Source organism: Piliocolobus tephrosceles, chromosome 11, assembly GCF_002776525.5.
Source record: "Piliocolobus tephrosceles isolate RC106 chromosome 11, ASM277652v3, whole genome shotgun sequence".
Taxonomy (NCBI): domain Eukaryota; kingdom Metazoa; phylum Chordata; class Mammalia; order Primates; family Cercopithecidae; genus Piliocolobus; species Piliocolobus tephrosceles.
The window spans coordinates 42,179,076-42,206,465 of NC_045444.1; the positions used below are offsets into that span (position 1 = coordinate 42,179,076).

Consider the following 27,390-nt stretch of genomic DNA (forward strand, 5'->3'; position numbering starts at 1 on the left):
CACCCGGCTAATTTTTTGTAGTTTTAGTAGAGATGGGGTTTCACCATGTTAGCCAGGATGGTCTCAAACTCCTGACCTCCTGACCCGCCCGCCTCGGCCTCCCAAAGTGCTGGGATTACAGACGTGAGCCACCGTGCCCGACCAAGGGATTGTACAACTTTAAACACAAATCTGTGAATATATCTATAGCTATATAGAATATATATTAACTGATTTTAAAATGAATTTAAAATGGAACACAAATTCACTTGGATGCATTAACTATAGTTCTTTATGACTTTTATAGCAATTGTATGGAAAGCAAACATAATAGAAAGTATTCTATTATGGATTAAGCTGTGATTATTTGCATTTAATGCATATAATGAGCTTCACTGATTTCTTGTAATTCTATAGTGAGCCCCATGAAATAAAGAAAAAGGGTCAAATTTGTGACTATATTTCCAGTGTGCATTTTAGACATGTTAGAAAGCATATTATATGGCAGTTGCCTTGGAAATGGCATATATTTTGTAAAAAATTGGGTCTTAAATAATACATCACTACTAGAGTGCAAACATATATCCTTGTGTTCCTCTAAGGCTCCCTCCCTTTCAATCCTTTTTTGTTTTAGGGGACTTTGTGAAATAAATGCTCGATTAACAGTTATGACATTATATATTAAACTTAACCCCCCCGCATCGCACATCAGAAATCCCCATGTAATAATGTTTGAGATAAATTTTTTATTAACAGCGACTTTTAACTGGCTCACTTTAAATAGTTATTGACCTTATTTTCTCCTTCTTTTGTACCTTTTACTTGCATTTTTTGAACTCTGCCCCTGAAACCAGCTGAACCTGTCTCTTAGCCAGCTTCTCCTGTCAAGCTTCCAGGCTCTTGCCCTCCTTTGAGGCTGAGAAGTGGTCCTGGGCCAGCCTCTTTCTCAGTCATCCATAGCTGTGGGTTTGCTTCTAAAATGATATAACTAACATAAAGGTGACCCAGGGAGACAAATAATTTTCTAGCTTTAAACTCTGTGAATTGGTATAAATATAGTGTTTATTTTCTTTCACTTTCTCTTTGTTTCCTGATTTTTTTTTTTTTTTCCTCATTCTTCTTTGTGGAAATACTCTTCCTCTGTTCAAATTGTTTACTTTCTCTTGGGGTGGGCCCTTCTGGCAGTAATTGCCTGGGGGAAATAAATGGATTGGAAGTGAAAGAACCTGCCCTTCTTGGAAGCAGACCGGCTTTTTGATAGGGTGTGGAAGTCAGGGACAGAGCTAGAGTCTGGATGCCTTCCCAGCAATGTGTGAGTGTGTTGCTTTAGCTTCTTCCGCCACAGTCCAAAATTTTGTGTATTTAGAACCTGAGAATTATGTTTCACACATTTCTGTTGACCTTTACTTGGTTCTTTGATTTATCTTGCGTTATCAGGATAATGGTTTTCTCAGTGACTTCGGAAAAGCCCTTTTGTTTGTCATTTGCTATTCTGTTCAGTGTATATATTCCCTACAACTATAAGTTGTTATTGTTGTGTTTGTGTGTTTTTGCTTTTGATATAATAGAGGAAAGGCTAAAGAAGGTGATGGAAGGATAAAAGTGTCTTTTGTTTTCTTAGGACTTAATACATTCACTTCTTTCCATAGGGATTGTCTTTTGTGAAGAACCCTTGGGTCAATTTCCTGTCCAGTCTTGGCCTAAATCCTTTTTAAAAGCAACAACAAAAAAGGATAATTCACTTTCAGTTTACAGACTAGACCTCCTCTCTATTTCCAGAGAACAGGCTATGTGCCTCTTCTGTTTGACTATTTTGTTCATTTAGGTCTGACAGCTTTCAAAAAGTACACTCGAGGGCTCTCTGTGTGTTTCTGTAGGAATCACATGGGTAAGATATATGTGTGTAGTGTGTAAGTCCTTCTCTGCTTGGCTGGGGGAATGCATTTACAGGCAGAGTGCTAGTCATGATCCCCACAGTAAAGTAAACCTTGGGGAAAGGGTAGTACATGGTGTGCTTTGATTGTTATTTGTCGGAATAAGCACTTTATCAACATATGTTTGGTGTGTCTGAACTATGAGATACCTCCTTCAAGGGGACTGTACAAAATATTTGTTATCACATTAATTGGAATAATAAAAGGTTTGCTTGCTATAACACATCTAGTTCAAGCCACCAAGAGATCTTGACTTTTATAGTTAAAACGGTGCTGCTGGGAGAGAAGATGGTTTTGAGCTCACTCCTTCTTCTCTTTTACTATGGACTTGCTGTCAAGCTGTCCATGATTACAGACCCATTGCTAGGACCTTCTCTGATGAGGTTCTATATGCTTATTTTGTAAGACTCATGCACTTTTCTTCAATAAGTCACTGGATTCATATGCGAGTGTGAGGCCTGGCCCTCTGAGTTGTGCCTTCCATGGGTGTGACAGTGTGACACGACTCAAAATAGTTGAAGGAGTGGGTTTTGCATGCACAGCTACAGGAACGGGTGGCTGCACAGATGAAGTATAAGGAGCATTTGCTACCTTTGGACCACAAAAGGCTTAGGTAAAGGGCTGAGTTGATTAAAGGGCTACCTCTAGGTTACATCTTGGGGTTTTTATTTAATGTTTGAAATGCATTGTACATCTGGATTTCTCAGTGTAGGTGATTGGAAGAGCATGGATCGCTTTTGTTTATTTTTAATTTCTTTTTTCTTTTTAATTTTTCTGGGTACATAGTATGTATACATATTTTTGGGTACATGAGATAATTTGCTACAGGCTTGCAATGTGTAACAGTAATATCAGGGTAAGTGGGGTATCTATCACCTTAAGCATGTTATTTCTTTGTGTTACGAACATTCCAACAAACACTCTTTTAGTTATTTTAAAATGTACAATAAGTTATTGTTGACTGCAGTCACCCTGTTCTGTCAAATACTAGATCTTATTCGTTCTAACTACGTTTTTGTACTCATTAACCATCCCCACCCCAACCTCACTACCATCTCCAACCTTTGGTAGCCATCCTACTCTCTGACTCTTTATCTCCATGAGTTCATTTGTTTTTATTTTTGGCTCCCACAAATGAGTGAGAACATGCAAAATTTGTCTTTCGTGCCTTACTGATTTCACTTAACATGATGTCCTCCAGTTTTACCCGTGTTGTTGCAAATGAAATGATCTCATTCTTTTCTTTTTTGAGACGGAGTCTCGCTCTGTCGCCCAGGCTGGAGTGCAGTGGTGTGATCTCAGCTCACTGCAACCTCCGCCTCCCAGGTTCAAGTTATTTTTCCTCGTGTCTCAGCCTCCTGAGTAGCTGGGATTACAGGCGCCCACCACAAAACAAAAAAAAAAAAAAAAAAAAAACAATTTTTTTGTGTTTTTAGTAGAGATGGAGTTTCACCATGTCGGCCAGGCTGGTTTTGAACTTCTGACCTCAAGTGATCTGCCCACTGTGGCATCCCAAAATGCTAGGATTACAGGCATGAGCCACTGTGCCCGGCCTGATCTCATTCTTTTTTATGGCTGAATACTACTTCATTGTGTATATGTACTATATTTTTATTATCCATTTGTCTGTTGATGGACACTTAGGCTGATTGAAAATCTTGGCTATTGTGACTAGTGCTGCAATAAACATGGGCATGCAATATGGGATGCCTTTATGTCTTGCTGGAGAATACATGCCCCAAGCCTTGTTGTTGAAATTACTCTTCTGTAATTGATGTTTGAGCTGTACTCTCTGCCACTGGTCATGCTTGTAAGGGATGCAGAGAAATACGCTTACTTCTTTGCTGGTATAAGAATCAAAACCCTGAGAAGTTCCCATTTTTTCCTTAAACTAATGGAGAGCATGGGGATTAGAAAGGTAATTGAGGTTTCTATATAAGAAACCACAAAGATAGGAGAGTTTTTGTAAATATAATGGTGTTACAGGAAAGGGGTCCCCATCCAGATGCCTAGAGAGGGTTCTTGGATCTCACGCAAGAAAAACTTAAGGGTGAGTCTATAAAGTGAAAGTGAAGGAATAAAAGAAGGACTACACAGGGCTGCTGGTTGCCAATTTTTATGGTTATTTCTTGATTATATGCTAAACAAGGGGTGGCTTATTTTACCCAGCTCCTATTCAAGATGGAGTTCCTCTGGTTCACACGCCTCTGACAAAGGGACCCAGGGCTTATTCCACAGAGGAGTGATAAATGTATTTGCATGGATTCTTTTTTTCAACATTTGATTTTTTTTTTTTTTTTTTTTTTTTTTTTAAGACAGGGTTTTGCTCTGTCACCCAGGCTGGAGTGCAGTGGTATGATCATGGCACACTGAAGCCTTGACCTCCTGAGCACACGATTCCTCCCACCTTGGCCTCTTGAATAGCTGAAACTAGAGGTGTGCGCCATCATGCCCAGCTAATTTTTTAAATAGAGATGGAGTCTTGCTTTGTTGCCCAAGCTGGTCTTGAACTCCTGATATCAAACAATCCTCCTGCCTTGGCCTCCCAAATTTCTGGGGTTACAGGTATGAGCCACTGGCCCAGTCTATTTGCATGATTCTTACTTGTGCTAAATTTGTATTTTGATAAGTAAGGCTGCTGGAAGAGAGAAGATAAGACAGGAAGATGAGGAGGAGAGTGAGTACTTTTTAGAGATTTCAGAGACCAGGAAGTGCGATCTGGTTCTGGAATAAATTTGCTTATGCATAGTTGCCTTGCCTATGAATGGGAGGAGGCAGAAGTGGTGGGTGCACTCAGGGATTTACATGAAGTAGGATGTGAGGAGTTGTTCTTTGTTAAAAGTCACTGTCTATAATGGGTGCCCTACAAGGACATCTAAGAATTCAGCTGAGCCAGATGAGTTGCAGCAGTCAGGTACAAACAAGGGTCAGCAAACTTTGAGTAGTGGCAAATTTAGTTTTTGTTTGCTAGCAGTAAGTACATTTTATTATGTAGCAATTACATCTGTCAGTTTTAGGCAAAAGTTTCCCAAGTACCTATTACTCTTAGGAGTTTTAGACCCAAATATCCATCTGTTTGCTGTTTTCTGTGAGTAGATGTTCCGTCAAGATCTCAAATTTTCTTAGTTGCAAGCTGAGCTTCTCTTCTTCCTTAAGCCTGCTTCTCTTTCTAGATCTTAATACTGAAATGTTGGGGCCATTTTCCAGCTGCCCGAACTAAAACCGCCTACTGTGTTCAGTCTCTTCCTGCTGCCTCCTGTAATTGGTTGTCAGGTCTTGTCATTCTCTCTAAATTGAGTGTAGTCCTGAGAGAGTTTTGCATAACATCAGCCTCTAGATTTGCACTCTTTAATGTTGCCTTAAACCAGGCTCTCCTCTCACACGGGATCTATTTCATTGCCCTCTAATTGGTCTCTCTGTCTTCGTAAGCTTCAACACAAAAATCTACTTGAGTAGTCTTTACAGAGCATTAGACAAAACATCTTACTTCCTTACTCTACAGCCTCTACTCCCCATTGCCAGCAGGATATCCTAGAAATATCTTACTTCATGTGTACACAGTCTTCCTCTCTCTTGCCCCCTGGACTTTTTTTTAAACCGCATTTCTAGCTGCACATCATCTCCAGCTGAACGAGATAACTACTTGTATGCCTAGAACGTACCATTATGCTCCCCTTTCTCCTCCAATTGTCTTTCTCTATAACGTTCCCTACTCACTCCCCTCCAAATTCTTTTTTTCCCCTTCAATACTCTTCTCCAAAATCCTATCTTCACTGAAGATAGGATTCACTTTAATTCTTTTAGTCAGATTCAGTTTCTTGCAACATTAAAATGATATAGCACCTTGTTTTTTTTTTTTTTTTTTTTTTGATCAGGCTATTTAAAACACTCAGTATAGCACAACTAGTTATAAGACAGAGTTCAGAGTTACAAGACACACTTTGATATTTAATCCTACAAATAGATTATTAATTCCTTGTGGGCAGTTAGTTGATAATCTCACAGATATATTTAGTTGAGCACCATTTGTTTAGGTTTTACTTAAACAAATGGTGTTCTCCTTGCAAGAATTAGCGCTAGCTCTGGTCTGTGTCAATGCAGCAGCCAGTCCTGAGTCAGCATATATGTGATTTAATTAAAAGGCTCTAAAACATGGATTTGAAGCTATGATAAATAAGCTAATTCTATTTTTTAAATATTTTTTCCCCTCTGGTTTCCTTGAACATTTATTGCAGAAGTTAGTAAAGATTTGTGTGTATTTTTGGTCCCCTTCTTTGCTAGTTTTCTGGTAAAACTGTTACTTAGAAGGAAATAATCTTTTTTTTTGTTTGTAATCATTGTGAAAACGTTTCTCCTTACAATGTTAAATGGGTACATGTCCACAGCATATGGTTTATATCATTCTAAATTTCATTCTTTCAGCATTAAAGTTCTTTTTTAAATTTTTTATTTTTTGAGACAGGATCTTACTCTGTTGCCCAGACTGGAGTGCAGTGCTGCAATCTTGGCTCACTGCAGTCTCCGCCTCCTAGGCTCAAGGAATTCCCTTGCCTCAGGCTCCCAAGTAACTAGGATTACAGGTGCGTGCCTCAACCGCCTGGCTAATTTTTGTATTTTTAGTAGAGGCAAGGTTTCAGCATGTTGACCAGACTGGTCTTGAACTCCTGACCTCAAATGATCCACCCACCTCGGCCTCCCAAAGTGCTGGGATTAAAGAGGTGAGCCAATGTGCCCGACCCTACAACAAAGTTCTTACATTACTTGGCAGAAGATTACTAGTAGATACTTTTCTAGAGACTTCTTCATTGCCTTGGAGATTAACCCAAATGCCAAGGGACTGAACATTTGGGTGATTGTTTGAGAATGGGTCCTTCTTTTGGGAGTGACAACAAAATATGGTATAGCTTTTGGGGAGAAGTTGCCTTTTGAGAGCAAAGGCAGGGCAGAACCACCCAGGGGTCAAGAACATAAACTCAGTCTTGTTTTCTCACTTACTAGGCAGTGACTTTGGGGGAAATTCCCGATTTCCTCTGAACTACCACTGCCCCTTTTATGAAATTAGATGTTGTGAGGGTGAAGTTAGCTGATGTGTATAAAGAATTAAAAGCGCAGTAGTACCTGTTACCTCGTAAATAGTAAATAATAAATAATAAACTGACTGATTATTGCCTTTGTTTTTTAGTTAGCCAAATGACCATACAGAAGTATTTGATCACATTAGAAATAATGAGCCCCCAAGCATACATTACTTTTTGAAATTATTGAAAAAGGAAAACTCTTTATTGATTATAGTTGATATTATTGCTAACTCTGCAAGATGATATGAGAATGTAGTTTTTTGATAGTATTAGTGACTCATTGGGAAAATGCAGGAAAATATCCTCTGCAAGTTTTTGTCTCTGACAAATCAAATTAAAACAATACTAGCAGGTAGGCAGGGAACATAGGGACCCACTCATTTGGAAATACTAGCTTCAAACTTAACTGGCTGAATGAACACCTCTGAGAATGAAACATTTTCATTGACTGTGCTATATATAACATTCCTCAGTTGGCCATGTTGATGTGTGGTATCCTTTGTGAGGTCAGCAGTGACATTATCAACAAGACAGAAGCAGTGATAAGTCAATCAGTCACAACACTCATATCCTAGGGACCACCATGCTGCTATGAGTCAGGCATGTGCATTGTTTAAGGTAAATAGTAAATAGAACTAGGACTTTATTCTCTGTCTCCAGTTGTCAGAGGAACCCAGTTAACCTTGAGATAGCATGCTATCTGGCTGCTAGGGTTTCCATTGTTGTGTGATAGGCACCCATGTGAACGTTTACAGCAGTACCTTGATGGGTGATAGTGAGCTATGACAACTGGGTACCTGCTAAGCTAGGGTTTTTACTATCCCAGCAACCTAGGATGTAAGGTTTTGCCTAGGGTTGACTGAATAATAAATGGTGGTCTCTCGCCAGCATACTCCAACCGTCCTGCATAATTTGGGAAAGAGAAGATGGTTGATACAGCAAAGGGACAGTAAAGAAGAGACCTCCAGCAGCAGAGTACATATACCTGTGAAATATTTTCCTGGTAAGAATCTTTACAGGTTGTTTTTAGAGATAGGATCTTGTTCTCCCTCCCAGGCTGGAGTGCAGTGGCACAATTGCAGCTCACGGCAAGCTCAAACTCCTGGGCTCTAATCCTGGGAAAAATCTTAATTAAAAAGACAAATTTTAGAATTTAGGAGTTTGTCAGGAAGAATGAGATCAGAAGAAAAAAATTTAAAAAATGTCACCACATATCAGTATATAATGTATAGTATCCTAAAATGAGTTTTCTGTAGAATCAACTATATTGCAATTCTTTATTTAGGGTAGTATGATAATAGATACAGTTTATTCAATATGGACCCAAATATTTAACTGTATCATAATTTTGTTGAGATACTTCTTTTTAGTATCCTAAATTAAAACTACCTTCATAATAAATTATCTTCTTGAGTTCGGAGGTATCAGTGGAATGTAAGGTATGTTGTCCAGACAGGCCAGTGCTCCACCCCTACAAGGAAATAGGGTAGTGGCTTCCCTGTTTCCCTGCTTTTGTGAATGGAAAGTCTTAGGCAGGTCAAATTACTCAACTCTAGAAATTTTTTTAGTTGATCACACAGGGTTATCTTTTTATGTTTAACAGTAAAAGCAGACAAAAGGATTTTTGGTGGAATTTTCATTTTTATGCAATCTTTTTAGTTTCTGAAAAAGTTAAAGAATAATTTTTAAGTCCTCAACAAAACTTTAGAAAATTCCATTATCAGTCCAGTAGTGGAAAACAAGTGAGAGGAAAGAAAGTTAAGAGCTAAGACAACGCAGAACTTGAGAAATATTTAGTGGAGCCAAGTGCGGGGTGGCTCATGTTTGTAATCCTAGCACTTTTGGAAGTCAAGGTAGGAGATTGCTTTAGGCCAGCTTGGGCCACATAACAAGACTTTGTCTCTACAGAAAAAAAAAGAAAAAGAAAAAGAAAGAAAAAGAGAGAGAAAGAGAAAGGAAGGAAGGGAGGGAGGGAGGAAGGAAAAGGAAGGAAGGAAGGAGAAAAAGAAAGGAGAGAAAGAAGGAAAAATTAGCCATGCATGGTGGCATGCACTTGGTAGTATGAGCTACTTGGGAGAATCACTTGCCCAGGAGTTTGATTTTACAGTTAGCTATGATTGAACCACTGCACTCTGGCCTGGATGACAGAGTCAGACACTGTCTCTACAAAATGAGAGAAAGAAAAAAATATAAATACGGTGAGCACAAATATACAGTGAGTGCTTGATCTGGAGGGTTTTCTCTTAAAATGTTGGTGTCATGCAACTCTGGCTAGAAGAAAACTTTTCTTTTTGTTGTTAAGTTCCCCTAATGAAAGGAATTACAGCAGGTTAAATTGGTCAGTTTGTGAAAGCATTAAGGTGTTAATACCTCTGACTTCTTATCTGTAAAGTCTACTCCTTTTTTTCTTTTTTGTTTTGGAGACAGAGTCTAGCTCTGTCACACAGGCTGGAGTGCAGTGGCGTGATCTCGGCTCACTGCAACCTCTGCCTCTTGGGATCAGACCATTCTCCTGCCTCAGCCTCCCGAGTAGCTGGGATTATAGGCGCCCGCCCCCATGGCCTCCTAAAGTGCTAGGATTATGAGCATGAGCCACCATGCCCAGCTGACTCTTTCAATGATAGAAATATACCTGTGCTGGCTTTTGGCTGTAGTGAAAACTTCATTCGAAAGGGAGAAACTTGGGAAGGGAGTTGTACCGCAATTTGAATTAAACACTTGCCAAATAACCTGAAGCAGGCTGATGTTTATTGTCCTGTTGAGTGACCCAAGACTTCTTTCTGCTGGTTCTCCTTGAGGAGAGGATTAGGTGTTGAACAAATTTACAAGTATAGCATGCAGTTTTGTCAAATACCCAGTGACACTTCTTTTCACAGTTCTCTTGACTTTATACTGTTTAAATATCCTCAGTTGTCTCTTAATTTGCTTTTCCTTCTTTAATTCCTGTCGGATCAGAAAGTAACTTTTATGTAATCAATTCCCTTGTCTAGAATTTTTTGGCTATTTCTTTTGAGTTGCAGTATGCACATTGGTTTGTTAGTAGTTTCCTTATTTTATGTTTTCTTTTCTAGTTTAACATGGTTTCATAATCTACACAGTGTCTTTTTCTTATTGGGATGGTTATGCGATAACTATCCCAATTAACTTCTTTTTGTTTCTTTTTTTCTCTTTGTAGGCTAAGAAATGGCATTTCAAAAGGCAGTGAAAGGGACCATTCTTGTTGGAGGAGGTGCTCTTGCAACTGTTTTAGGACTTTCTCAGTTTGCTCATTACAGAAGGAAACAAGTAAGTAACTGTACTTGTGTTGATTACAGTATGCAACTTAAATCTGCTAAAGAACTGTCTATGGGGAGTGTGTGCACTAACGGTTTTGTTTAGAAAATACTTGTGAAGTTTCTCAGTTTGATCTGAAAGATACTAATTTAGAACAGTGCCTTAATGATCCTGGAGAACTGTGTGTATCTCCTTTTTTAAAAAGTGAATTTCTTTTTCAGGAAGCATTATTTAGCCTCTGTTTTGGCTCTTTGGTTTTTAAAAGACTGCTTCATTTATGAGTGCCAGGGTTTCTTCATTTAGACTTTCCTTGTCTAATTCATTGAAATGTCTGGATACCTTCTATGTTCCTGCCAAAAGTTTGTCTTATTAGAAGGCAGGGAGCTGAGAAAGGAAATGGAAAAGAAAAGGCCCAACTGAATCCTGGTTTTGTTTTCTCAAGGTTTAGTTACTTATGAAGTATTACTTTGTATTAGGTAAAAATTTTAATGGAGGAAAGCCCTGAAAATAAGGGTTGGTAAGAAGTTTCCAAATATTATAAAGTGTTCAGTTTCTTTTCTTTCTTTCTTTTTTTTCCTTTACCTTACAACTGTGACTTCCCATAGTTCAAATTGATGCCAGGAAATAATTTTGCTGAATGGCTTTGTTCTTTTTTGAGGCTTGAAATGCTGGCAACCACCTTAGTAGTTAGTATCAGTCTCTTGTTCCCCTTCTCCCATGTCATTAGGACATTTTGTGATACTAGCTGTGTAGTGCATTTCTTTCTCAAAGATGAAGGTGGAGGAATTTGGTAAACAATTTGTAACTGAGTGATTCATTTTATACATTTTTGTGGCTGCCTTTAAGCCATGGTTTGTCTTATACCTCTTGTTTCTGTTTCTTTGTGCTACAAGGTGGCAGAGCCAGGTGCATTGCTTGCAATCCCATATCCTGAATGAGAATCGCTTTAAAAACACATATTGTGGCCAGGTTTACTGGCACAAACCTGAAATCCCAGCACTTTGGGAGGCCAGGGCAGGCAGATCCCTTGAGCCCAGAAGTTTGAGACCAGCCTGGGCAATATGGTGAAACCCTGTCTCTACAAAAAAATACAAAAATTAGCCGGGCATGATGGTGTACACCTGTAGTCCCAGCTACTCCGGAAGCTAAGGTGGGAGGATTGCTTGAGCCTAGAAGGTGGAGGCTGTAGTGAACTGAGATCATGGCACTGTACTTAAGCCTGGGTGACAAAGTGAGACCCTGTCTCAATCAATCAATAAAATAAATAAATACAAACACATATTAAGAAGAATTAGTTTGCTGGCTTATCATTAAAAAACCCAACAAGCCAATTTTTATGTGATTCCTGCTAAAGATGGGTGATATTGAAGTCTTTTGATTAGTAATAGTCTTTTGATTAGTGTTAGTCTTTCTTTTGCATTCTGAACTGTGAGGACATCACTCTCAATGCATATATGTTGCAGTTTTTATTTTTTTAATTGACACATAATCATTATGCATATTTATTAGGTGCATAGTGGAGTTTTGATACATACAATGGTGTTATTAATTCACTGACTTGGTATTGAAACTTTTCCTCATCCACTGATCATGCTCAATGTACTATTTCTTCTAAAAGATTGCCTTGGTTCCTTAAAAGCAGGTGTGAAAAGATGTAGCTTCTGCTGAGGCTATTTCAGAAGCGCACTTCTGTTTGTGACATGGGCATTAAAGGATTAGATTACTTCTGCCATCTTTACCAGTGCTATCTGAAACGATACTGAAAAATGCCAATGCCAAAGGTCACGGTATCTAATATGATGAGTTGTTGCTAAATTTATATATGGTTTATATCTTTTAACCACAGTAAGCATGTTCTACTTCAGAGTTTATAGCTTAAATTTGTACCTAGGTAACACTGTTTCATCCCTTTTTTTGGTTTGAGTTCTCTCTAATAATTGATCTTAAAGAATAGAATAAACAGAAGAGACTCTGGCCCCAAGCATCAAGTTATAGGAGAATTTTATTCAGTAAAATCAAGGCAAAATAAAGACCTATTGATTCCTGGGACATTTTGTCATTTTATCTTTCCTAAGTTAGATATCCTGACCACCCTAATAGCCAAATGAAATGGATACCAGCAGCTTGAAGTCATTTGTAATTTTAACCTGACAAGTTCTGTTGAAAAAAATTACTACAGGCATATGCAATCATTGAGTTGCATAAGAAATCCAACTATATGCATTTCTTTTCTGGTGATTCCTGTCCCTTTAAGATACTGCCATTAGCATGTATTTGGGGGGTAGCAGGTGCGATGTAGCCATAGGGACTGGCAAAAATAAAAAATAAAAGCAAGAATGAGAAGAGGAAACAACCTATTCCAGCCATTGACATAAAATGACCACAGGCCTCCATTAACTCAGCTGTCCTCTCTCAGAAAATATCTGCCAATCAGAGCCATTCTGGGGGGAAATTTCCTGACTTCAGTAGTCAAAAAAAAATCTGCCCTTTGAGATACATTAATTGGCTACATTTTTGTTTGTAGAAGCTGGGGCCTTAAATGTGACTAGGTATGCTCCATTTTTCTGCAGAGTGATGCTTAAAGTATTAGCTTGTTAAAGGTATATTTACCTACTGTATTTTTATATTTTTTCTAGTTTTCTAGGAAGATTCCAACTGATAAACTGCCTTTTATTAAGAATAAGTTAGTTTGGAAACCCCAAGTTCCTGATGTCCTAGAGAGCAGCCTATTGACTTTGGTTCTGGCACATTTTGCTGTGTTCTTGCATGCTCTGTCTTCCTGGCCCCTGGCTTGTGCCCGTTTGGTACTCCCAGGACAAAGCTTCTTCCCTGAAATACAAGCAAGGGCTATATTCTAAATACAAATGGATTGAATATAAAAGTTGGTACATTGTTAAAACATGTTTGGTGATGAGATAGTGCTATGAGTGTTTAGGTGCCAGGTCAGCTCCTGAAAACCTTGAGTCAATTCTATGGTTAAATTACCTTACATTTGTAAAGAAAACGATTGTATATTCTTTAAAAATTAATTAAACATAAGACAGATTGAAATTGAATAAGATGTGGTTTCACTTACCTTGAATGCAGTTGCTTGAATCAGAGCCACTGTAGGTGGAAGAATAGAGGCCTCTGTGGAGACTGGTGTTTCTGGGAGCAGGTTAGGGGTTAGAGGTGGTAGCAATGATGCTTTTGTCTCAGTTTACTGCATAGTATGGCTTTTCTTCCATACAAGCATATTATTAACATTGCTATTACTTATATTTATCAATGATGACTAGTGCCCACTGTTGAGCCACGTGAACTCTAGAGGTTCATTATTTTTATTTTCTAAGGGAAACAGGTCAGATTTAGAAGAGATAGAGGAATGCGAGGGTTGTTATAGCCTAAGGAGAGGGCAATTATTATTATTATTATTCTTTTGGATCTGGGCAGCCTCAATCTTTAATTCCAACAAGGAAGTTGATGAGGAAAGGAGATGAAGATTGGCTGACTTCTTTTGCTTGTGTCCACCTCCAGGAAGGAGGTTTGTGGCCACAGATAACATCCACATTCCAGGCCTTCCTCAGTTAAGCATCTGAGGGCTTTTAGCGTGGTCTTAGAGTGGCTTCCTCTTCATTTTCTTGTCCCCTTTTCTTGATTTTCCACCCATAAGCAGGTGACAGAGTTTCCATAAAGGGAGCTTGAGTTTTCTTCTCCCCAGACCAGCCGTATGCCAAGGAACAAGAGTCTTAGTACTGCAATATAAGCATTTTGCCACTCAAGAAACCAATCCCAACCCCACTGGGAATGGAGCAAGCAGACGCCTCTCTGGTGGTGTGGAGATTTTTTAGATCAAGTTGATTGTGATTCACTATATAGTATAGGTTGGTTTAATAATAAACTTCTAGTTGAAATTTGGAGGTCATCTTATCTAGTCTAAGGTCTAGTGAAAGGAAGTAGCACTTCATAGAGGAGTCTCCTTTTTCTAATTCCAGGCAGGTGGGAGAATGGAGTAGATGAAGAGGAAAATTTAAATTAGGAAAAAGGGTCATGGGATACTTTTAGAACAAGTAAACCTTCTTGAGCAACAGAAGTAGACAGCATTAAAGTCGGGGCTGCATGAGGAGTCCTCAGGAAGAAGGGAAGTTTGGGATGGGAGTGGCCAGGGAGAATGAAACGAGAATAGGGTGGGAAGGAGTGCAGGGATTTCACACAGGGCTACCCTAGTCTTTTTTCGTTATAGTCCAACGGCACTGTTTAAAACTTTTTTTTTTAAGTTAACGTTTATTTCATACCTTCTAGGTCCTAACTGGAAAAATTTATGTGATGATGTGGGCTTTTCTTTAACCCCAGTGATGTGGTTGATATGACAAAAATCTATTCAGGTCAGAAGAGTGGTCTTGCTCACATAACACATTCTAGGTTTGTTCCTTCCATGACCTGTTCTGAAGGTGTGGTAACTTTGTGAGCCGAGGTAAAACTTGAGAACCACTGAGAGCTTTCTTAAAGCCCGGATGTGAAAATTTTTTTCCCCCCTGCACCATAAATAGGCAAGGAGTGGGCCTCAGAATATGGAAATCAAGATCTCTCTCTCTCTTTTTTTTTTTTCCCCTGAGATGGAGTTTCACTCTTGTTGCCCAGGCTGAACTGCAGTGACATGATAGCTCATTGCAACCTCCGCCTCCTGGGTTCAAGTGATTCTCCTACCTCAGCCTCCCAAGTAACTGGGATTACAGGCACCCTGATTCTAAGAAGATCATTCCTCTCAAGGTCTCTTTTTAATGAGAGGAATGATCTTCTTAGAATCAGGGAGGTGAGAAATTCTCATTGATTGGTGTGCCATTCATAAGCAACAGAACAAAAAGGCCAAGAGCGTGATCTTTGGAGCAGTCTCTGCAGACTGCCTGCATCTAACACCTAGCTGTACTTTTCTTTTTTGGGGTATGTTTCCTTACCTTTATTTATTTATGTATTTATCCCTTTATTTTTATTCGACATGTCATAATTGTGCATATTTATGGAATGCAGAATGATATTTCTGTGCATATTTCAAATCAAGGTAATTAGCATATCCATCACCTCAAACATTGATCATTTCTTTGGTCTTGTGAACATTAAAAATCCTCTCTTCTAGCTTTTTGAAAATATACACTAAATTATTGTTAACCATATTCAGCCTATAGTGTTACAAAGCCGTAGAACTTATTCCATCTAGCTGTAACTTTGTGTGTATTAACCAGCCTCTCCCTGTCTTCCCCCACCCCCTTTCCAGCTTTTCATACTAACAATTCTACTCTCTATTTGTATGAGCTCAATTTATTTTAGCCCATAGATATGAGTGAGAACATGAAGTATTTATCTTTCTGTGCCTGACTTATTTCACGTAACATAATGTCCTCCAGGCTCATCCGTGTTGTTGCAAATGACAGGATTTCATTCTTTTTCTTTTTTTTTAATAGAGATGGGGTCTTGCCACATTGCTGAGGCTGGTGTTGAACTCTTATGCCCGGCCTATTTCATTCTTTTTAATAACTGAATAGTATTCCATACATATACCACATTTTCTGTATCCAGTCATCTGTTGATGGACATTTAGGTTGATTCCATATCTTGGCTATTGTAAACAGCTAGTTTTATATCTTAATAGCTAAGTGACTATAGGTGATTTTCTTAAATTCTCGCAGCCTCATTTTCTCCCTTCTGTAAAATAGGGATAACAGTGGTACTTCCTTCATAGGTTTATTAAAAAGCAGTGAAGCCTGGGACAGTTCCTGGAACATAGGAAGCTTTCAAAAAGTGTTACCTCTTATGAGATTCCGAAAAAGATGTGAATATAAAGTGTGGTTGTAGTCAGAAAGCAAGTTGCTCTTGACACTGGAGACCTTGCATTCAGGGATACTTTGTTAAAACTTTTGGAATTAGTAGCAAATGGTATATATCCTTCATTTTAGGTTATAGGAGAATGACTCAAAGAGAGGTATACCAACACTCTTTGGTTTTCCTTTCTCCTTGCTTCCTGATCTGAGGATGAGCAAGAAGATCAAGCCCAATTGTTGACTTAACCTCTCTGTTATAAGAAGTTCCTTGAATTTCCCACTGTTTCTTTCTTTCTTTTTTTTTTTCTATGTAGGCTTATATGAATTATGGCATACTTGATTTATATAACTGATATGTTGCTAAAAAGGTACATGAATATAGTCTCTTTGATAAATTAATATCAATGCCATTTATTGGAATTCTGTGGTGAAACATTTTTTTTAAAAAACAGTTAATGTTAGGGAAAAAAACTCTAACTTTTTTGGGGGGGAGGTAAATCTGAATTTTCATGTGTCATTGTAGCTCGAAATGGAACGCAATTAAACTAATTTCTCCTTTCCCAAAGTCAGTGATGTTATCTGAATTTTCATGTATCATTTTAGCTTGAAATGGAATGCAATTAAATTTATTTCTTCTTTCCCAAAGTCATGATGTTCGAGCAAGTTGATATTGTAATAGGTGTTGATGACAGGCTCTTCATGATTTGCAAAATAGCCTCTCACTTTGTAAGAGACATCAATTCTCTATGCTTGTGGGTGGCTTAGGAAATACTATAGTTCACTCCGTTATATGTGTTAATTAAGGGAATATGAAAAAAAACCCTGATAACAGTGATGTGTTAGGTGAGTTGAAATACAGGTAAGCCTATACTACCTTTGTTAGTGTCAGCAAAACCCAGGAGGAAAAATATTTATGCTAATGAGAGGCAAAGTGATGCATGGATAATTAAAATCAACAGGAATTTTGAGAACATTGTTTTAACTTGTAATTTTAGTTTCTCCCTCTCCATATCTTATTTGTAAGAGTTCTAACAAAGTAGTGCTTTTTGATTAATAGTACCAATGACTCAAAAGTTTTAAAGTCAGTAGCAAAAGATAAGATTAGACAAGAAGCAAAAAACAAAACAAAACAAAAAAACCAAAAATAAAAAAAAAGAATGATCAACTCTAGTCAAAATAAGATCTACTTTAGGATTTGTTTGAATAGACCCCAAATAAAGTAACATTTAGCCTCTTGAATGTGTCTGTTATATGAGTGTGACTGGGTTTTGGTGACCCTGTTGTATGCAGGTTATACAAATTTTCAGAATTCCAATTTCTTCATAAAGTAAGGATAATATCACTTTACTCACAGGCTTTTTTCTCTGCCAAGCACTAAGTCAATACATACAAATCAGTGATCACAGTACCTAGCACATAGCAGGTCTTCAGCATCTGCTATCCTTCTTTCCCTTCCCCTGAGGTAGGATATGAACATTTGAAGTAGACCTAGCCTTGTCAGGGAAAATAAGAAAGATGTAACATCAGAGTTTAAAAAACATAGCCGAACTTTTGGTTGGCACACTTTTGCTTATCTTGATGACTAAACAGATAAACTGGTAGAGGGTAGAGAAACTTGAAGTTCAAAAGAGTATTGATTAAAGAGAAATCAAAATCATAAGCATAGTATCTAAGATATGATGTCAGTTAAGAAACAATTTAATCTTGTGGCATCTGCAGGAAAAAAAATATACAATCTAAATTGCAAACATTCCAGTTAAGCATTGTTTTTCAGCAGTTTCTTTGTTTGAAGGTAACAATTTTTTTATCTTTTGAACACCCTTAACATCTTCGATAATTTAACCTCAATTAGAAACATTCTTCAGGTGCTTGAACTAAGGAGGATCTGTGGGTTTGAAATCAGTATAACTCTTCCTGAGTGGTGATGTAGCTGTAGCTGAAACTATCCCATGACACATTTGCTTTCTTTTTTTTTCTTTTTTATTACCAGATTGCTTTTAACTTTGTAAGTCAATTCAGGCTACTAGACTTTCTTGCTCTCCCTGAGTAAACAATATTCTATCTACAGAGGTATGTTGCATAGGTTTGTAAGCAATCTTCCCACCACCCACCCCCCACCACTTTTTTTTTTGAGACAGTGTCCAGGCTGGAGTGCAATGGCGCGATCTTGGCTCACTGCAACCTCTGTCTCCCAGGTTCAAGCAATTCTTCCTGCCTCAGTCCCCCAAGTAGCTGGGATTACAATCGCCCACTGCCACATCCATCTAATTTTTGTATTTTTTAGTAGAGACGGGATTTCGCCATGTTGACCAGGCTGGTCTTGAACATCTGACCTAGGGTTATCTGCCCGCCTCGGTCTCCCAAAGAGCTGAGATTACAGGCGTGAGGCCAGTCCCAGTCTTTCTCTTTAAAGAAACCTTAGAAAGTGCTATAAAAACGAATGTTCCTAAATAGTTTTTATGATTTTTTTTTTTTTTCCTGTACCTGTTGATGGCAGAATAATGTTGCTTTTTAAAATTCTTCCCTTGATGGCCGGGTATGGTGGCTCATGCCTGTAATCCCAGCACTTTGGGAGGCTGTGGCAGCAGATCAGCTGAAGTCAGAAATTTGAGACCAGCTTGGCCGACATAGCAAAGCCCCATCTCTACTAAAAATATAAAAATTAGCCAGGCATGGTGGTGGACACCTATAATCCCAGCTACAAAGGAGGCTGAGACAGGAGAATTACTTGAACCTGGGAGATGGAAGTTGAATGCAGAAATTCTCTGCTTCCCATTATTTTATTCTCTGCTTCTATGAGTTTGACTATTTTAACTCTCACATATAAGCGAGATCATATAGTATTTGCCTTTCAGTGTCTGGCTTATTTCACTTAGCATAATGTCTTCCAGGGCTATCTATGTTGTCAGCAATGTCAGGACTTCTTTCTTCTTCTTTAAGGCTGAATAATATACCATTTTATGTATATACTACATTTCTTTATTCATTCGTCTGTTGATGAATGGCATTTAGGTTGTTTCCATATTTTGGCTATTGTGAATACATTCTTCATAGGATATCTAACACTGTAGTTCCCACCTAAATGTTAAAATCAACTAAAATGGCCATTTCTGATGGTGGAAGAAGGAACTCATGGTTGAGCCATAAGCTACCTGTTTGCTTAAAGGGCCATCAGCATTATGTCAAATGTGAAGGTAGAAACGTCTCTGCACCATGGCTTTCTAGGGCTTGCATTTGATGATCTGTCCTTTTGAGGTGTTTTCTATATGGATGTATTTCCTAACTTTTATTTTTGTAAATGATGATGCCTCACCCATTCATAGTCCATTCTCTATTGTGTATGGACTGTATGCAATGTAGGCGAGTTGTAAATCTTGGGTTGTAAAACTAAGCATATCTCAAACTTGTGTATTAATTGAAGTGAGCTAATTGGTATAATAACCAATCCTCAAAGCTCAGTGGCTTATCATAATGCACATTTATTTGTTGCTCACATTACAGTTCAATGTGGATAGATGGGGAACCTTTTTCCTGCAATTACCCGGGGGAACCTATTTCCTGCAATTACCCAGTGACCTATGTCTCTTTATTCTAGTGGGTCTGCCATGCTATAGGGGTCTCACCCCACTGGACCATTTCTACTCCACTGTATGGGAGTGTTCTCTGGAAGAAGAGAAAAAGTTTTGTTAAACATTTAGCCATTACATATGTGTTTTGAATTTAGTTTCTAATCTGGTGGACAAATGAGCTATATTTCTTTCGATGAGAATTTTATTGTTAGGGTTATGCCAAAGACTGTATCATTCATTTGCCTCTCTTATTTAGAACCCTATGCATGGATTCCTGGAAGAACTGTTTTTCTCTTAGAAATATAACTAAATTTGTGGGAATGTGTCTGATATCTAAAGCTTGATGAGGATTCTGAATAATCTGTATTTTAGATAAGGCCAGTTGAAACTATTCTTAACTACTCTATATGGTTAACTGTTTTTTTCAGAGACATGTTTCATCAAAGCACTAAAATTATGCAGACAGAGCTGGAAATGTTCTCTGAAGAGCATCCTATCATCTTCCTTATAATTTTGGTTTTTATTTAACACTTAGCCCCCAAAGTGGGGCCATGGCAATATCTTTGAGTTATAACTCACATCAGGCCTTCGAGGAGTTTGTGATGCTATTTTGTTGCTGGCATACAAAATCAGTGAGGTTAACTGTACTTCTATAGGTCACTCAGTGAGTCAACGACTGAGCTATGATTAACGTTGACAGCTGGTGAGCTGCTAGGCTGTTGCTAACTGAGCAACATTGACATTCATTTTGATTTGACTTTGCATTTCATTTTCAACTATTTATTCATTTTAAGGCCTCTTTAAAAACTTTTTAGGGATGTAGACAGAGGAAACTTTCTATAAATGCTTTGGGGAGAGTCCTTTAGCTTCCCTCTCTCCACTCCCCATCCTTCAGCTTAATAGTTAAATTAAGTTTATGCTAGGAAAGCATCTTTTAGGTAGTTTTAGAAATAGATTATTTAAACAAAAGTTAGGCAATTCCAGTTTTACTTTACTTGTTTTGTAATTTGTGATTTCAACAAAGAATTTCTGTAAACTAATTGTATGATAGTGAGTACCAACCAGAAAAATTATATTTATATTTGATGAAATAATTCACAGAGAAATGACAAGTATGCATTATAAATTTGGCCAAAATGTATTTTTGAACATAGGTTAAAGTGTAGCTGAAGGCCATCTAGATTATAAAGCTTGGAACTGGCTGGTTGGCTCAGTTGGGCATCATTTTATTCACCTGAGAGGGATGGGGAAAGACTGAGCCCTCTTTCACTTCTGGATCTACTTCCAGATGCTTTAGGGTGATTATTAAGAAAAAGTGCTGGCTGGGTGCATCGGCTAACGCCTGTAATCCCAGCAGTTTGGGATGCCAAGGCGGGCAGATCACCTGAGGTCAGGAGCTTGAGACCAACTTGGCCAGCATGGCAAAACCCCGCCTCTACTAAAAATACAAAAATTAGCCAAGTGTGCTAGTGGGTGCCTGTGATCCCAGCTACTGGGGAGGCTGAGGCAAGAGAATTGCACAAACCCAGGAGGTGGAGGTTGCACCTTGGAGCTAAGATCATGCCACTGCACTCTAGCCTGGGCAACAGAGTGAGACTCTGTCTCAAAAAAAAAAAAAAAGTGCTATTTCATAGAATTCTGTGTGACAACTTAACTGCCCAGTGTGGTTGGCTTTAGGTGAGGCAGATGCCCTAGGACTCCTGATCTCACTAACTGCCATCAATAGTTCTGCATTGCTGATGCCAGAAAGGCAGGCAGATCTAGAGGCCCAAGTGACCCACACATACAGGCAAAGATGACCTAGCAGAGCTGAGGACATGAGATTTGGAGTCAAACCTGGGATCAAATTTTGATTCTTTTAATTACTTGCTCAAGGGATAACTAAAGGTTTCCTCACTGGTCAAAAGATTCCTCCTTTCTCTGCGGAGTGTGAGTGACACCTAACGAGCTAATGTCAGGGGTGTGAGCTGACAGCTTCTAGGCAACTAATGGTTCTATTTCTTCTTCCTTCTCTATCTACCCCAACCTCAGGCTTACTCTCCAGGTCCTCTGACTTTCAGTGAGCCGTCAGAGTTGAAAAGCAAGCACATATTCTGTTTTCAAAATATTTATTTGAAAACCAATAAAACTTATCTCCCAAATCTCAGCTCAGATAGTCAGTTATGTTGTTAACTTATTTGAAGCACATATATTCAGACAGAGCCAAGGGATTTTCCTCACTTTTTAGCTATAAAAAGTTTTATAACTTAAATGTTTGGGTATTTTCTAATTGCTGTTAAAAGACCTTCTGTGTGATTTCTCAAAGGAATCACAGTCACTTAAAATCTGGACAATACCTTCAAGGTGAACTAGACCTTCATTCCCAGCTACCCTAGAAGGATGGGCTCCTCTTTTTTTCTTTTGTGAGGACCACAATGGAGATGACAGTGTAACCATTGGCAACTCTATCTACAGAGTGATCATGAATCCCTCACTGAATGTGTTTACACTGAGAAATGTTGCTTACTCTCATGTAAGTGCAAAAAAAAAAAGTCAGTTTTTAGAATCACAAAGTGATTCAGGAAGTGAATAAAGGCCATTAAAACATCTTAAGATTCCCTGTGAGGAGCTGCTTTTTGTATTTTCCTTTTAGGAATATATAAGTATGGTTAGTCTCTTTTATTGACAAAAAGCAGGAAGCAGTTTCCCTTAAATCTAACGATTCCATTGATCGAATCATATATTATGGGAGAGGGTGACGGTTGCAGTCTGAGATGATTTGCATGAGACCCTACTTTATACTCCAATTATTACTGTACATGATTACAGGACAACCTGGTTGTTAATTGCCTGTGGTCTTTAAATATGCATTTCTTTCAGAAATAGACACTAATTATTAGAGCTTGTTTTTGGTCTCACCTGAAGTTGCAAATATCTAGGGTTTTTTTGTTTTTTGTTTTTAATTTGCAAGTCTAATGATGTACAGACATAGTAAAACTGATCTTATTCTGAATCCTGTTCAGGGTGAACGTTCTCTGGGATGTAAACTATCAAAGATTGTGAACTTGGCTTTTAGTTCTTTGTGGGTGTTCATGTGAGTCTCTTGACAAAACCTGTATATTTGCTATCAGAATGCTGAAGGAATTTTATCTTTCTAAAATGTAGATGAAAATTGGTTAACAAGTTGAAAAAAAATCTACTTCTCCCATGATTAAATATAACAGAAATAACATCAAAGTATTATTAAATATTAGATATTCTCCCAAGTCCACCAAGATAAAAATTTTGTGTTTGGGAGCTGTGGTTGGAATTATGCTAGGCAAAAGGCAGTTTGTTTTGTGTGTTGGGCTCTCCTCTCTTTTGGCTTCAATGGCTGAATTAGGGAATTGATCCTGAATTTGATAGAGCTGGAGTTGTTTCTGTCTTTAAGCCAAGGTTGATGAACTCATATGCCTACAGGGGATAAAGTGATGAGGTACAAGTGTGAAGCCAGTGAGCAGGAATCCTGGACTAACAAGAGCGCACAAGCCCTGCCTAAGGATGGCAGCTGCTACTCAGTTTTAGCAGATTTATCTCAGATAGAAATTCTGATTTAGATGTGAAATATAGCAATTTAAAAATATTGGATGTATGATATGGTTTTTAAGAAAGTAGTGTGCTAAGCAGAGAAAACATTCTAGTGCGACTTCTGGTTTTAACACATGCTCTTCCCACTTCCTTTCCTGGTTTTTGTCACCCAGCTAATGCCTATTACTTTTTCTCTACTTGATTTAGCTACATGTTCCAAGAAGCCTTCTCGGGTTTGGATAAGAGGTGACTCCTGTGGCTCTTGTATCCTCTTCTCTATTCGAATATCCACCTTTAAACAATGTTATAATTGCTTCTTTATCTTTTTGTTTTGTTCCCTGGGCTATAGAATCCTTGAAGGCCTCCACAAAATACTGATTGGATGAATAAGTTCGATGAATAAATGATGGTGGGCCCAGGATTTCCTCAGGACATAGGGTTTTTTCCTTCCTTCTTTCCTTCCTTCCTTCCTTCCTTCCTTCCTTCCTTCCTTCCTTCCTTCCTTCCTTCCTTCCTTTTTTCCTCCCCTCCCCTCTGCTCCCCTCCTTCCTTCCCCTTCCCTCCTTCCTCCCCTCCCCTCTCCTTCCCTCTTTCCTCCCCTCTCTTCCGCTTCCTTCCTCTCCCCTCCGTTCCTGTCCCCTCCCCTCCTTCCTTCTCTCCCCCCCCTCCTTTCTTCCCTCCCACCACCCCTTCTCCCTGACACAAGGTTTTGGTCTCCCAGCTAATATAGGGCCTGCGGCCATTGCAGGGCTTCTCCTAGAACCACTGGATCAATCCTTCAATTAACTCTGTATCCCAAATTCCTGTGTAATCAAACTGCCTTAGAAAGGAGAGTGAACAAAGGGAAGGCAAATCTAGGAAGATTTGGAACCCAAAGCCCTCTTGTCTTAAAGCATGTTGTTACCTGTTTTATTCGTGCTGCTTTTCTCCTTTTTATTTCCCCTCAATCAACATAGTCTAGGAAAGGTAGAGTGCAGATGTGTTTTTGTGACTCAAAACCATATGAAGCCAAAATGAGTCTTTTTCCTGTCATAATTGTAAGTAGGGCCTTAGGCTGTGTTTACTGCCTCTAAAATAAACATGGTACTTAGCTTCTCAGTTGCAACACTTTCCAGCTTTTATGAAAAAAGTAAACAAGAGTAAAATGTTATTTTTAAAAGTAGTGTCAGAAAGTAAACAAATTACCCTTAATAGTGCTGTATATTTTTAAAAAATATTTTGAAGGGACTGTTCAGTAAAACCTTCAAAACAAAACTACACCAAACAAACTACTTTCTAGATTTGACAGCTAGTCATATCTCACTCTATTGTAACTACTTAGTCTGCTTTTTAAATTTTTTTTCCTCAAGTTATATGTGGTGTCAGAGTGGTGTAGTAGTATAACACTTAGTCCCTGTTGCCAGGCTAAGTTCAGTTTTCAGCTTTACCATGAACCTGCTGTGTACTTACGGACCAATTGCTTAACTTCTGTATGTCTCAGATAGTTCTGTCAAATGAAGATCATAGTAGTACCTAACTCGTATAGTTATTGTAAGGATTAAATGAGTGGAAAAAAAGCAAAACCCTTAAAATAATGTCTGGCACATAAATGCTCTTTACATAATTCACTTATTATTTTTTTAAAGTCAAGTGTATTGAGGTATAATTTGTAGTATAAAGTACAGTAAAATTTACCCATTATAATTTGCAATTCTGTGAGTTTTGATAAGTGCATACAGGTATGTAATGAGCACCATGATCAAGCTGTAGAACATTCCTATCATCCTCACCATTCTTTCATGCCCTTTGTAGTCAGTCCTTGTACCCCCATTGCCAGACCCTGGCAACCACTGATCTGTTTTCCGATTCTGTACTTTGCTTGTACAGAACATGATATAAACAGAAGTACTGGAATCATATAGTATGTAGACTTCTGAATCTGGCTTCTTTTGCTTAGTGCAGAGATTAGTAGACTTTTCTGTAAAGAGCCAGAAAGTAAATGTTTTAGGCTTGCAGGCCGTACAGTCTGATGCAACTATTCAGCTCTGCTATTACAGTCATGGACAACACATAAATGATTGGATGTGGCTATCTTCCAGTGAAACTTTATTTACAACAGGGAGCAGCCAGATTTGGGCTGAAGACTATAATTTGCTGACCCCTGATTTAGCATATTGCATTTGAGGTTCATTTGTGTTGCTGTGTGTAGCAGTGGCTTGTTCTCTATTCTTTCTTTCTTTCTTTTTTTTTTTTTTTTTTTGAGACGGAGTTTCGCTCTGTGGCCCAGACTGCAGTGCAGTGGCGCAATCTCCGCTCGCTGCATGCTCCGCCTCCCGGGTTCACGCCATTCTCCTGCCTCAGCCTCCCGAGTAGCTGGGACTACAGGTGCCCGCCACTATGCTTGGCTAATTTTTTTGTATTTTTAGTAGAGATGGGGTTTCACCCTGTTAGCCAGGATGGTCTCGATCTCCTGACCTGGTGATCCGCCCACCTCAGCCTCCCAAAGTGCTGGGATTACAGGCGTGAGCCACCGCGCCCGGCCGCTTGTTCTCTTTTATTTCCGTTTATTATTCCATTGCATACACAGTTTGTTTAGTCACTCACCGGGTGAAGGATATTTTAGTTTTTTTTTTTTTCCAGTTGAGGACAATTATGAATAAAGCCATTTTAAATATTTGCCTCCAGGCTTCTGTGTGAACACAGATTTTCATTTCTTTTGGGTAACTATCCAGCAGAGGGACTGCTTGGTTGTGTGGTATGTGTTTACCTTTATAAGACACTCCTGGCTGGGCACGGTGGGTCACACCTGTAATCCCAGCACTTTGGGAGGCCGAGGCCCGTGGATCACGAGGGCAGGAGTTCAAGACTAGCCTGACCAAGATAGTGAAACCCTGTCTCTACTATACAAAAATTAGCCAGGTGTGGTGGCAGGCACCTGTAATCCCAGCTACTCGGGAGGCTGAGGCAAGAGAATCGCTTGAACCCGGGTGGCAGAGGTTGCAGTGAGCTGAGATCGTGCCACTGCACTGCAGCCTGAGTGACAGACTGAGACTCCATCTAAAAAAAAAAAGACACTCCCAAACTGTTTTCCAAAATAGCTGTTTAATTTTGCATTTCTATAAGCAGTATAAGAGTTTCAATTGTGTTGCATCCTCACCAGCACTTGGTGTTGCCCTGCCTACCTTTTTTTTTTTTTTGAGACACAATATCCTCTGTCACCTAGGCTGGAGTGCAGTGGCATGATCTCGGCTCACTGCCGCCTCCTTCTCCTGGGTTCAAGAGATTCTCCTGTCTCAGCCTCCTGAGTAGCTAGAACTATAGTCATGTGCTGCCATGCCTGGCCAATTTTTGTATTTTTAGTAGAAATGGGGTTTTGCCACATTGGCCAGGCTAGTCTTGAACTCCTGACCTCAGGTGATCCTCCCACTTCGGCCTCCCAGAGTGCTGGGAGTGAGCCACTGCACCTGGCCTTTTTTTAAATTTTAGCCATTGTAAAAGACCATGAAGACTCTTGGAAACCTGAGTAAAGATATATTCAGTTGGAAGCTCTTGAAGGGTTTTATACATGGAAATGACATTATTTGGGTTTTTAAATGATCACTCCAGTTGTAGTATAGAAAATGATATGGAAGGAGGCTGGATAAATGTGTGAAGGCCTTTGGGAGAATATCATGTTAGTATGGGGAGAGGGAAGATACCCTGATTTGAGAGGTAGCAGTGGAGATGAAGTGGCTAGATATGGAAATTTTTTAGAAGGTGGAATTGATAAACTCAGTGATTGAGCAGATACAGGACTTAATAGACTGGGAGCTCTCAAGGTTGTTTCCACATTTCTAGCACAAGCAACTACATGTATAATGACACCCTTACTGAGATGAGGAGCACTGATGGAGAAAAAGGTTTGAGGAGATAAAGTAATTGGGCCAATTTTGAGATATATGTAAGACATCAAAATGGAGGTCTCAAGTAGGCAGTGTGAAATCTTGGTTCCTGAATGGTGGAACAAAATTAGACATTATTGTAATATAAAGGATAGTTGATGATATGGAGTACGTAAGATTCTCTCTGTCTCTCTCTTTCTCTCTCTCTGTTGAGTTTAGTGATCTGAGGAGAGTGAATTGGATAGACCTAAGAGGAAATTTGGTGTTTAATTTTGGGCAGTAGAGTGACATACAAAGGAAGCTAAGAGAGAGTGGTTCAAAGAGGCTGGAGATAGAGTTGTCCCCCAGATGCCCAG

At 38.9% G+C, this 27,390-nt stretch overlaps 1 protein-coding gene across 5 annotated transcripts in view; it reads left to right on the top strand.

The window, feature by feature from the left end:
* Positions 1 to 27,390, top strand: part of GPD2 (glycerol-3-phosphate dehydrogenase 2) — a 148,813-nt gene that overhangs the window by 30,890 nt on the left and 90,533 nt on the right. For 2 of the 5 annotated variants that reach the window (XM_023217417.2, XM_023217416.3), the window contains exons 2-3: positions 7,880 to 7,994; positions 10,167 to 10,276. The exons of 1 other annotated variant lie outside the window; for it this stretch is intronic. In XM_023217417.2, the coding sequence (XP_023073185.1) occupies positions 10,175 to 10,276 (102 nt within the window). In that variant the 5' untranslated portion in view covers positions 7,880 to 7,994; positions 10,167 to 10,174. The remainder of the gene's footprint in view (positions 1 to 7,879; positions 7,995 to 10,166; positions 10,277 to 27,390) is intronic. 2 more of the 5 variants (XM_023217418.2, XM_023217414.3) reach the window with 1 other exon arrangement.